Below are 13,304 nucleotides of genomic sequence, written 5' to 3' on the forward strand. Positions count from 1 at the left end.
TCTCAAATATCATATAACTCATGCTCATTTAGTATTACTCAGTCATTGCACTCAGTACTACTTTAGAAGTGAAACTGTCCAAGGAAGATCTGCTTATTACAGCAGTTAGTTTATAATCACAACTGCATTAAAATATGATAGTTCCATAAAGTAACAACTATATTTTTGCTCAAACATTTTTATGAGAATTCAAGTAGTCCAGAAGTCCACCCAAAAGTTATGGACAGTGAAGACAGGCAGTCCTTAAGAAAGAAGTATGAAATAAGAAAGTTTACTAACCTGGAGATCCTGCATGTTCAGACATGTTCCATTCATCATCTTCAAAGCAGCTTCTTCCTGAGAAGGAGCACTTCTCAAGAAGTTGTTTCATTCAGGCAGCCAGGCCTTGCATTTCTTTGTTGCCCTGTTTGCATTTTGCATGCATGTCTGTCTTACGCACAGGTAGAGGAACTTCATCAAAATATTCCCAAACAGGGTCTCTTTTACAGCCTGGCAAGCCTGCTGCCATGCTAGGTTTTCCCTTCTACCATGCCATTCCCTCACTAGATCTCAGATCAACAGAGACTATTCTCAGAAACTTATCCCTCAAGACTTCTGGAATATTTTGTTCAATTTTTTTTTCACTTTTGTTTTGACTGCCCCTCCCCTCCTTGCATTTATCTTCAGACTTCTCCTCCTTGCCCAGATCTACTCCACCCCCAACAATCCTCCATTCATTTCACTTCTTGAAACTTTGTACTTTTAGAGAGAGGTAAGGCCTTTGTGTACACAAATTTGTAGAGAGACAAGAGGGCTGATGGGTAGGTAATCAGGTTTATCTTTCATTTCCATATATTGCTGTTAACAAGGATGTTATCTCTGGAGAAAGAAATCTACAAGTTGAGAACTGAAACTAAGCACCACAGAGATGTTTAATGGGATCTTCTAGACTGAGCACCGAGTCCCATTGGGTAGAGTGATTTTCTTTAATCTCTACTAATCTTATGGGGTTCCCAGAAGGTCCTCTACAGATTGGGCTGCTAATATAGTGCATGGCCTGTTGTGACCTATTTATAAAACTTTTCTAAAAAGGTTACATGAACATATTGTCTCAAATAGTATAACTGGAAGTTATAATCCATATTCCCTGATATTTTTGAGCTTTAACTTCTCTTAAAGTAAAACCGTCTTTATACAGGTTTATTTTAAAAAAATCTTTAAAAAAAATACAATTGAAGAAAAAAAATCTAATTTAAAAAACTCATTTTATCCACCCTGGTCATCAGTCATAACCATGAGCTGGGGCTGGCACTGGCACTAAGGCACACAGTTGACAGCCCAAAGGTTGCAAGTTTGAGGCCAAAGCAGAAGCACCCACAGTGAGGTCTGTCAGAGTCCAATTAATCTGCAAATTCTGCTAAATGCCTTTTCACAAGGACATGAAACAGGAAGGAACCATGAGCAAATTAATAATACTCCTGTAGGTCTGTTCACATGGAAGCAGTAGCAGGTGGCCATTAAAAAAAAGGCAAGATATAACTTAGTTACATATTAACTGGACCGGAAATTTTAAGCAGTTGTTTGGCTAGTAGATAACTTGTATCTCTGAGTCACCTACCTCAAAAACAAGTGTGTTAGCACCAGTGCATCTATATCTTTTTAAAGATAGATGGGTCAAAATGGTAAAAATTACTTTGAGATGGTTAGTAAAGAGTCGTCAGCAAACTTTTTGTCTCTTACAAGGAAAAATATTAGAACAGCTCCTTAGGCCAAAGTACAGCGTTTCCTGAGCTTTGCCTGGTTTGTCAAAACATCAGCCAGGCTTGTCAAGGACACTTCCCTTCAACAGTCTCTTGATAAATACAGAGAGCATTAAAGCTTCCCAAAATAGTTTTCTTTAGTTTACTAAAGTTTTCTCCATAAAACAGATTGGCAGCCACAGCACTAAAAATAATAATTAAAAAATGGTAACATTTTAAAACACTAGAGCAATGCCTTAAGAGTTTGTTCAGCATGAATAATTAGATATGTTTTAAAGGAATAACAAACATGATTTTATGTTAGAACAACCATGAGAAAGGAGAGAAAGTAAAAGTAATTAATTTGTCTACAGCCTGTTCATAATTTTGCACAGAAAATAGATGATAAATCTTGATAATTGTTCACAACTGTACAGGAGATGAGAATTTCAGAATAGATTTTAGGATTCTAGATTATTTTATCATGCAGTTTGTCTTCTGGGGAAGGATTTTCTCTTAAGGTTGAAAATTGTGTTCTGAGCACAAATGGCTTGTAAGGCTATGACCCTTCCCCCCCCCCCCACGCAAACAACTAGGCAACAGCAGAGCAGCCCTCACCATGTGTTCATTGGGCCGCTGTGCACCCCATAGTACTGCCAACCACTTCAACACTACACTATACACACATGGACAACAATGGCTTTAAACACATCAGTGATAGAGGTAGTATCCAGAAATTCTCAAATCCTTACCATTTTATTGACTACAGTTGATGCCAGCGTTATTGTTCAAAACTGACATAAACCCCAGAAGAGGTACTTCTCCTGGAGGACTCTGACCAAGCCAGCTGTATTCGCATTCCTTGTGTAAACTGTTTGGCTTACAGAAAGTCTTGGAGAGCAGCTTTCATTTCTGTGATAATAGGCATTTATGCAAGTAGGAGACAGCAGTTTGGTGACTAGTTAAATGAGTTTCTCTGAATTGAATTGTGTTGCTTGTACTAAAATAAAGTGCATCAAGGCACAAGAAGCATCAGGCCCAGTTATATATTTAATAATTTTATTGTATAAGTACCAGTTTGGATTGCCAAAAGATTTAAAATATTTTCTATAAATATAAACAACACTATAATTTCAAGTAAACCATTTCATTCCAGACAAGTGATGTGCAGTAAAAACAGGTGTATTGCATAACTTCTGCAACAACACCTTTCACTATTTTCAATTTAAAATAATATTTATACTAAAATGAGGTTTCCGTTGTCCCCTTAATTGGAATTATTTACAGTCCAGTGTGGAATTTACTTTTGTCCTGTATATAATACAGTAACATTAGACGTCTACCATTTTTGGCTTGGTTTTTCATTGCAGCATATTTTACTTACTATGTGTTTTAATGCTGCACCAAACACACTGATCTGCTTGACAAGATCTTACCAGCAAGATCAGATTAAGTGTAGCAAAAAAAGGATTTGCCTGTGTTAGTTGCTTTTCTTCACTTGTCAATTCATATACAAACATAATTTGCACTGGTTCAGACTGAAGTGTACAGAAAGCAATTTGTATTAGTCATTTACATTTTCCAGTTGTGCCACTATTGTACTTTGAAAAGTGACTTTACTAAAATCGGAGTGGGGGAGTGCATTTTGAAGGTAATCCACAGAGGGAAAAAGTTGCTTTTGCAGCTTTCTGCTTAAGAAAATATTTAAGGCTTTTTCCTGTTACTATACGTATGGAAGTCTGGTCTGCAGAGAATTTTTCAGGATTTTCCTAGGAGAACACAAATGTTTTAGTATTAAATTGGAAGAGGATTTGATAGAATTAAATTCGTGCAACCCAAACAGTTGAATTAAGAGAAGAGATCTTTAATCACTCAGAAATTTGGCTTCCCTGTTCATATTCCAGTCTTCTAGGTAAGAGGAAGAGAAGCTTTTTACTTTTTTAAAACATTGGGTAGAGGGCAACAAAACAAACAAACCCTGATTATCCCAAGCCATACGAAGAAGCAAAAATAGGTATCACCTACCATATTTACTCAACTTGAAGACAATGTTTCACATGGGAAAGCCCCTTGCCTTACAGTCAAGTACTAGGTGGCAGGGGACAGGCAGCTGCTGTGGCTCTGTCCCCAACCTGGGGTTTGGGTGGGAGCTAGAGTTGCCATTTATCCCCTGCTGTTTCTGCATGCCCTGCCACTCCTCCCCCACAGCCTTGTCTTCCCCCTGCACTGCTACTGTCCCTCTGCTCCTTCCTTTTGCTTCGCACCAGCAGGCTCTATCCTCACTGCAGCTTGAAACACAGAGAACTTAGCAGCAGTGCCAGCCTTGCTCTGTGCCCCAGGCTCCAGCAGGGATGAAGCCTGTTGAGGCACAGAAAAGGTAAAAGGGGGGGAAGGGGGACGTGTAGAGGCAGGAAGAAGAGGGCCCAGGGACCAGAGGCTGTGGTGGAGCAAAGGTGGCATAGAGGAATGGGGGAGCAAGCTGCCTGCCTTGCTGCCTGCCCCACTGTCCCCCTGCTGCCTGTCTTCACACTGCTCCCTCCACTGCCTGCCCTACTACATGCCCTCCCACCCCATTACTAACCCCTCAGTACCTCTCCTCCCACTACCTGAAGAATTTAAGATGACCCTGCAAGAAGTAGATTCTATACAGAGAAAGTTATAGTAAGTTTAAAATTTTCCATATATAGAATTAATTGGGGGGGGGGTCATCTTATATTCAGGTAAATATTTCAGGTCAACTCTGCAGCATGACTTGGGCCCCTCAAAATGATTGCTGTAGGCTGATTGCTGATGTTAATACTAGTCACATTTGAGACCCAATACTCTTTAAAATGCATATTTCTAAATTGTCAACTTGTCCCCACAGGTAATATTTAAAATAATAAATTTGGTGGGAAAACTTGCAACTGTCTCTGAAGATGACATTTCTTCATTTTCTCCTACCTGGGTTTCTAAAGTACATCATCCTGTCAAGGCCATCTAACACAGTGGTGCCAAACTTAACAGTTGGCAGCCCTGATGCAGACTTCTCATGGGCTGGTAACCAACTTCTGAATCCAGCCTGAGGGGCTTCTCATTGCAGCTGCCAGAGCTGCTGTTCCAGCACATGCAGTGCACAGGAGTTACCAGCAGTGCTCACTGCCATGCTGCCAATTTGCATGCTGAGCAACAGAAAACAATGTTCTGCAGAGGATGGTGTTAGTCCCCTGGGTGCTAGCTGCAGTGGTATAGGGGCTCTGGAACTGTGGCGAGATGCCCAGCAAGCCAGATCTAGAACCGAGTCAGCCAGCCAGAGCACCATCCACCCCATGAGCCAGATAATACATCTCTCTCGGCTGTGGCATCTTGTAATTTAAATGGTACAATTTTTCCCTTATTCTAGAATCCAGTTAATTTATGCCAAAAGGAAACACTAGTAGGAATCAAATCATGATCTGGAAAAAGGAAAGTAAAATGCACAATTTGAATGTCAGGTAGCAGCAATGTGCAAGGTTAATCTGATCTAGAAACACCTAGTCGTTAGGTTTTGTGTTCCCTGAAGTACCACTTCATAGAGGAAAAGAAAGGTGAACCTACATGTTCCGTTTAAATAAGACACTGAAAGAGGCTTGAATATATAAATCATCAAGTATCTGCTGGCTATGTTCAGAGCAATTTTCCTTTCATGTTGACTGAGAGTAGCCAGGTACCTGTAATTTAACAGTGATAATGAAAGATGAACAATGGAATGATACAGTTTCATTTTCCAGGTGATTAGTAGCAGTTCTTGGCTTTTCAAGTGAGGGCAGAAGGTAAAATCTAAATGCAACAGTCACTGTGAAAAAAACAGCTCTTCACAGATCCTTCGTGTTTCCTCTGGTGATGTAACACTGTGTCCTACTGTTCTGGGGTCTGTGTATATTTCATAGTCATTTCCACCCTGTGAACAGAACAGAAAATCTGTTTATTTAGTCCAGTATGGAGATAAGCAGCACAACATGCTCAGGGGGCTCAGAGGCTGTCTGAATGGGCTGCAAGCTTAATGGGATGCTGGAAACCTTGGCCCCATGAATTTTGCATTAGTTTCTGAAAGACACAGCTTCACCAGCCATGAGATAGCTGTGCCCTCACTGCTGGAGCAAGGATTCAGCCCCATATACCTCTCTGCTCTAGGATGGAGGTGGTCAAGCAGCAAAACACTCACCTATGATCAGCTCCACCCTCCCTCCCCAAACAGGGCAGGAGGAAAGAGTGAACTATCAGTATTGCTCTACAGTTCCAGGGGCTGTAGCTCTACTCCACCTGCCCATGTGGAAATTCGAGCAGGGCAGATCATAGCAAGTGTTGTCCTGAGGCTTAGTTTTCACTCTCCTGCCAGAGTTGAGAGGTACGTAAGAATTTGGGTCCATCTCCTGGGGTGTGGGTGCCTTGTACCTGGAGTCCCAGCACTCTGGGTGCTGCTGCTCTCAGCACCTGGAGGGCAGTAATAGTAGCTGCCAGCCATGGTGCAATGTGGGCTGCACTGGCCAGGGTGCTGGGAGTCAAGGCCAGAAGCTGTATGTAGCCTTTTGAAAGGTTTCAAATATTACATCTTGCAGTGCCTAACTTCTAAGTACCAAAGTCTTTTACTAGACCTAGTCCATAGCAGCAAAAAGGGGGATTACATTTAGATTGGGTCCATATTCACCTCAAATCTATTGTAGTTACTAACCAGTAAGAATCATCCATCTCTTAAGAAAATAACTAAAGCAAAATAGAAATAACCGATTAATTTGTTTTATATCATATACTCTTTGAACACAGGATTAGTTACCTTTTGAAAGTTTACTGGAACGTGGTAAATGCCCTGTATCCCTTCCCTTTCACAAGGGTGAAACTGCTCTAGAAGAGTGGCTTCAAGTCTTTTTGAGTTTGCAACCCCACTCCCTTGGTCAGCCACCCCTAGTTCGGGAATTACTATCCCAGAGGCATTAGTCTGCATTGCTGAGACTATACTGTAATTTTAATTGCTTTTCAAATGCATTTCTCTTTCTTTAACATGTGCATAGAGTAATGGATAGATTCATTCTCCAATGTAATCAATTAAGAAATCTGCTTAGAGAGCTATTTGTTTGGAAAAGGCATTTTAAAAATGTATATGCAGAAATAGTGCAGTACTCACTGGCATAGTTTTATCACCAAAAAAATAAATAGTCCCGTATCCATCATTGGCTGCAATCCCTAAACAGTACCTCTTATCCCAACCATCTGGGAATACATCAAAGCTTATCTGGCCCCCTAAAGTGGAGACAAAAACCAAGCAGTGTTAGAAAAATTGTACTGTACACTTATAATGGGGGAGGGACTGTGACAGAACTCCAACATGAAAGATTTTCATGTGCAGAATTTAATACAAGACATGCACGCTTCCAATAAAACAGAGTGAATGTCGAATCAAAAAATGCAAAATAGTGCACACTGTAATTATTCCAAACATTATTCCAAGCTAAGTTTTAAATGTTGAAAGAAGAAATTTCAAATATGCACCTAAAGAACTTTAATTCTGCCTAGTAGTAGGTTATAATCCTGTGTAAAAAGATACAGGATAACAAGTAAGGGCATTAATCTCTGCAGTACAGGATTGGATTAAATAAATACTGATATATTTTTGCACCTGAAGTATAATGTAGTTATACTAAAATCACATTTCATTTGCCACTTCTTTTCCAAAAAGAGTGACAAACAGTGATTTAGGTGGCTGCTTGTACAATCATGCCAGCCCACATCACCTTTGTTCTGCATAAAGGCGAGCTGCATTTTTATTGGATGGAGCAAAATGAAGAGATGCTTTCACACCCTTCCTCAAACCTGCAGAAACTTGAGTGTGTATGTGTGCATTAGCTTCTTGATATATTAAAGTTCAGTCTCACAAACAAGTCAGCAGAAAACAAGATTTTTTTTTATTAGTAAGTGTCAGTATTTACTCATTCGGGTGTTCACTCTAAGCCCTGAATCACCCTGTCCTGAGAGGTGTCGATGCCAGAAAACCCCTCAGCTCCCAACAAAATAAAGCACCTTTAAAGGACACTGGGGTAACTATACAGCCTCAAGGTGTTTATACAATAATTTCTAGATATACAATTAAGCCAGATTTCCAACACTAAGAAATTATCTTTTTGACTTTTCCCCCTGGAGTACATAACACTAACCTTTGCTCCTTCCTTTATATTGCACTGTACTATAGATATTTGTGGGTATGTTCTCCATGTGTTTTTGTAACTATTCATAAGCTTTTTGTAATAAAAAGGGGACAGTCACCTCTCAGACAGAGCGCCAACACCAATAATGCTTTTCACTCTACTTACCTCAGAGTTAATATTTTTATTCTAAATATATTTACAGGGGATTTTATTGTAGGGTCCATGTCACCGCTTTCTTCAAGTGTGTTCAAACTACACAGGGTGATTTTTACTGACATTAAAAAGAAGATTTTGCTCTGTCTGTGTGCATGTCTAAATGGAAGGGCTTTACAACAAGCCCTACAAAAACTGTCACAATTTAAAGGTAAACAGAGAAAAACAGAGCTGAGGAGACAACCATCTGTTTTCTTTAATATGGAAAAAGAGGAGAGTTTGGCAACATTCTCAGTGGAGAAGATAGGATGAACAAGTCTACAAAGATTTGTCATTACTGTACAAGTGAAAGATCCATTGAATATAAATGTGTCTACATTTGAGTCTCCTTTCTGCTTCACTTCCCACAAAATACTGCAATTCCTAACATAAGAAGTCAAGAACTACTGAGTATTGGAAGCAGTGCTCAGGCAGCTAAGTATCTGCAATACAAATGGTGCACAGGAAAACCAAAGTCAAGCAGAATCAGCTGCAAAGGATGTTAAAAGACAACAATCTTATAGAAAGGAGAGGTAACGTTATCCTTTGTGGTTGTACCATAACATACCCAATGAAAGCATAAAAGATTATTATCATTTACAGAACACCTGCAGCCAGCCCCAATTTAACATCTAAGTCACATGAATGAGCATCATAGCAAGAAGGTATAATTATCTTTTTAAGTGAAATTCTTCCAAAATGTATACCTATGGAAAACGTGAGGCCTTTCCCTGCAAATTCTCTTTGTAAATCAGCTACAAATTTCTCTCTTATATGTTCTTTCTGTTAAAAAAACAAAAATGCATTGGTTAAATCAGTCCCATTTAGCAAGAAACATAAAAATAAATACCAACCAGGGAAATGTGGTTCTGACTTCTTTCCAAGTCCAGGCACACACTACTGCAGTACTAGTATGAGGAGGCTAGGTTCTGTGCGTTTAAGACCTACTTCAGTCTGAAACATCTCCAGGGTGTCACTCCGTTACTATGCAAACATATAGCAAGTGAAAGCAGAATCTGACACACTTAAGGATCTCAATGTATTTGACATCTAGTGATGTATGTACAAACTAAGTAATTATACCTTATATCCTTGATGAAAATATCAATTTTTTTGGACTCAAAACTGAAATACTGAATGGTTAAGACCCACATTTTCTAAAGCAGACCCTAAGCTTGGGTGCTACAAACTTTGGCACCCAAAACACTTTATTTTAAAAGCCCTTAATCTCTTTGGTCAGTCAGTAACTTCCTAGAACTAGAGCTTCAGCACCATGCCATAAGTCAAAAAGGAGGTCAGTGGCACAGTGGAGAACAGAGCCTCCATCTAAAGTTTTTAAGCACAAAACCATCTCTTAATGGTCCCCAAAGCTACATTCTGAAGACAAATATTGAATAGTTCTGGCCCAAAATTCAAATTTAAATTAAGTTTACAGAGGTTAACTAGAAATGGAGCACTGCCATCTACTTTAACAAGTTTAAAAGTTATGACAGCAATGGACACTATAGAAGAACGTGAGTTTTATAGGAAGTGCTGGTGCAGGGGTGGGAGGGAAGGAAGGAAAACAAACATCGGAATGAAACACTGGAAAAATATCCTCAAGGGTACTGTGAACAGAGTATCTGTCAGATTACCAGAGACAAAGCAGAATCAGGTGCTCTACCTTCCTGTTTCCTGGATTCAGAGAAAGAGAGTAAATGAGATTTTGAAAGTGTTTTTAAACGCAAGAAGAGGGTTTTACCGGAACCACCACATGACCCTGACTGTGCCTGTCAGAACAAGGAGGACAAGCAGGTATTTATAAAATTCACTTACTTTATCAAGTTCATAGAACTCAATTCGCTCTTCCTGGCTGCAGCTTCTCCCAATAGGGGATACATTTAGCATCCCATTTCGGAACTCAATAAAAGTACCCCTGAATAAAACAGTAAACTGTCACTATTGACAATACATATAAATCCACATACATCTGAAAAAAGCAGAGTCATGACTAGACTGTAAATTAAATCCTAAGAGTTATGCTTTATGAGCATACCAAAAATAGCACTGATGCAGTGAAATGCTAAGGTTTTTAATGGGCAGGCATGTGGGCAGGCCCATTCAACACATATGACCATTACATTAAAGATAACTAAAGCAGCGAAATTTGCATTCCACAATGCAGAGTGCCACTGCCCAAGCTAAAATTTGCTCATGACACCATAATTAGCATGATTAGGTATTCTACAAAAGTTTGATAGATACAGTTATTAGGGATCTCCGTAAATCACTGAGGAAGTACCTGCAATGGCTCCTTTAATAATTTTTTTTCCTTGTTTCACTGCTTGTCCTCCCTCCCACCTGATTGGCAGAGAGGCCCTGCTGGCTGAACCATTTGCTACTGATCACTGGGGAAGTGAAAACAGTGGTTTAAATATGCCATGGTTTTTGCTTCCCCACTGGTCAGCAACAGGGCTACTGGGGTCCCTTTGCCAATCTGTGATGGGGAAGCAAAATCTGAGGCATATTTAAAACCATGATTTTCACTTACCCGGCGATCAGTGGCAAATGGCCTGGTCAGAGGGAAAAAGCATTGAAATGAAAAAAATGGAAGGAGCTGTGGGGGAGTGGTACTTGCCTCACAATTTACAGAGATTCCCTAGTAATTACTCAAGACCTTAGTTTAACCTCTCCTGAAAGACCATGTGCAAGATGCTCAGTCCCACCCCTTTCCACTGGTGTAGACAACCCGAAATCCAGCAGAAAACCTGCAAGGCATGCAGGCTGGCCAAGGTACAATTAATTGGTGGGCGCCTGCGGGTCGGATGAAATTGCCTTGTGGGTCGGATCCCGACTGTGGGCTGTATCTTGCCCGCCCCTGTTCTAGTCTATAGAAGCCATGATGCCTCTGAATTTTGAAATGCTGTTTTTCTGGATTTTTAATAGGGCAGTTAATTCTCAACAACATAACTTCTTTGGACAAAAATTTCTTCCTTGATCTATTTTCATCTGCTTAAGTAAGGGAGTTTTATCTCTCTATTTAGGAAATTACTAGAAGACTTCTGACACAGCTTTATGGGATGTTCTGAAACACAGAACTGAGCTGGCGTGCCTTCCCCATCACTGCCCAAAACAGTAAAAAAGGGAACAGGCTGGCCCTAAGATGCACTGCACCTAAATACATACCTTTTCTTTGGTAGTTTAATCTTCGCAATGTAACTAAGACAATAGTTGATTAGTTCTTGGAGTATGTCCTCACCCATATAACTCTGAATGCTCTAAACAAAAAAATACCTGTTAGCTACAGCTCCAGAGTTCGAGTTTCCAAAAACAGACAAACACGGGTCTTAAATGCACACAAGATACTAGAAAAAACATGCAGTTAAGCAGCTGATCTTAACCAGTACGTGTATAGTGCTGGCAGTAAACTTCCATTCACTCCAGTTGCTGCCGTGCAGCCCAAGTCACTGTAACACACTCTTCTAGACACGTCATAAACACCATGGTTTACAGAACAAAAGTTTAAAAGGTAACTGGCGCACAAGCACCAATACAGCCAAGTTAAATGTGGGAAGTAGAGAAAATTACTTAAGTCTCAAAACCACTGCCTTAGGTTTCAGCTTGGGTCATGACCTATTTTTTTCCTTCTCTTCTTTACCTAGGTTGAGGCAATGAAAGTGATCAGGTCAGATTTGATCAACTGTGTTTTCTCATCCACTAATCCACCCTGTGCAGTTGCAATATACTCCACGCACTTCAAGAACAAGTAAAGGGAGTTCAGAACCACCTTTACAACTTCCCAATCCTAAGACCTCTTTCGCTATCTCTGGCATATTGCAGAACAGCTTCAAGGTTATTCCATATGGCTGTACTACCGTGGAAATTCCACATGTTGGAGATTCTTAAAGGGTTCCTATCATGTTCTCTATGCTGTAGGGTAAGCGAGATGCCACTCAGGGATTTTTCCATCATGGGAACTTATTGACCAGACATGCCACATACCCGATTGCTTTATACTTCCAGAGTAGCACAAAAAAATCATAATGTTAGGATCTCACCCTCTGCCTTGTATCAAATCTACATATTTAAGAGATTGAGGTGGATGGTCAATTATACACGTATAAGAAGAATTTCAGACTAGCAAAAAGATGATGCATGAAAACTGCAAGTACAAAACAAGATATAAAAAAAAATGCAAAATCTTAAGAGTAGACTACCATTTGAAAATTTATCTAAAGACTACATTGTCTGTCAGTTTATAGGAACTTCAAACATACCTGCTTGCACACCAGTTTCCCATCTTTGTATGCTACAAGACCATTTTCTGGGAAGACGTAGTCAAACTTTTCAACCACTGAAACAAACAAAAACTCTGTTGTAATTTATTTTTCCTCTCTCAAACGTCCACGTTTTTGTCATAAATACTTTTACATATCATACATCAGAGTATTTTTAGAACATTAAGCATAAAAGTTACACTAAAATAAGATCTACAGAACAAAAGATTAATTTCTGCTATTGTGTTTTTTAAACTTTGCATATAATCTAGCAAATTGACGCGTTCAGCAATGAAGTTATTCCAATAAAGTTATACTTGCTTTTGTTTTGATCTTAAACTGAATACCATAGTGCTAGGCCTCTAACATATTAGTTAATCTTGTAGTTTAAATGAAGAAACATATGAAACGTTACATGCAATGATGTGCTACATCATTTGCACCCACATTTTCAAAATCCTAGATTACCAATTCAAAATCCTTGACTACAACCACTGAGAATGAGTCAAGAAGTAATCAACTACTGTAGATAATATAAGAACTTGCTATAATGTAGGTTTAAATAGAAGCCACTTCTAAGCCAAGTAAATGCAGGATTATAAAAAACAGTTGCTGCTTACACTGGGCCTATAGCTATTAATACAGTTCTTTCACATTAAAAATGAAAGTTTCCAACCAAGGGCTTGGAACAAGCCACCTTATGTGACCACTTAGCTAGTAAAATCATCTTTTCCATGGATAAACACATAGTTTAGCAACCTATATCAAAGGTGATATGCAAAACTGCATTAGAGAGAAACTGTAAAAATTAGTATTCTAACACAATGGCATAACAAACCAAGTTATCATACAAGGCGAACCCTGCAGGAATGGGGGAGAGGGACGGGGAGACCGGCAAGGTGAGCATGGAGTTCTGGGGGTGGGAAGCACACATATTAGTGAGTGGGGGCAAGGGGCATAGGTCCCAAGAGCCAGGGCAG

The 13,304-nt window shown here is 39.6% G+C and overlaps 1 protein-coding gene across 1 annotated transcript in view; it reads right to left on the reverse strand.

Moving 5' to 3' along the window:
• Nucleotides 1-2,631: 2,631 nt before the first annotated feature.
• The window catches only part of PMM2 (phosphomannomutase 2), a 22,986-nt gene continuing 12,313 nt past the window's right edge, over nt 2,632-13,304 (reverse strand). The window contains exons 3-8 of the mRNA XM_019507477.1: nt 12,325-12,401; nt 11,234-11,325; nt 9,884-9,983; nt 8,776-8,851; nt 6,859-6,974; nt 2,632-5,637 (exon numbers count right to left, since the gene is read on the reverse strand). Coding sequence (XP_019363022.1) covers nt 5,530-5,637; nt 6,859-6,974; nt 8,776-8,851; nt 9,884-9,983; nt 11,234-11,325; nt 12,325-12,401 — 569 coding nt within the window. The 3' untranslated portion in view covers nt 2,632-5,529. The remainder of the gene's footprint in view (nt 5,638-6,858; nt 6,975-8,775; nt 8,852-9,883; nt 9,984-11,233; nt 11,326-12,324; nt 12,402-13,304) is intronic.

The sequence above is a fragment of the Gavialis gangeticus genome, unplaced genomic scaffold (genome assembly GCF_001723915.1).
Source record: "Gavialis gangeticus isolate Ggan-Ray unplaced genomic scaffold, GavGan_comp1, whole genome shotgun sequence".
NCBI classification, from domain to species: Eukaryota; Metazoa; Chordata; order Crocodylia; family Gavialidae; genus Gavialis; species Gavialis gangeticus.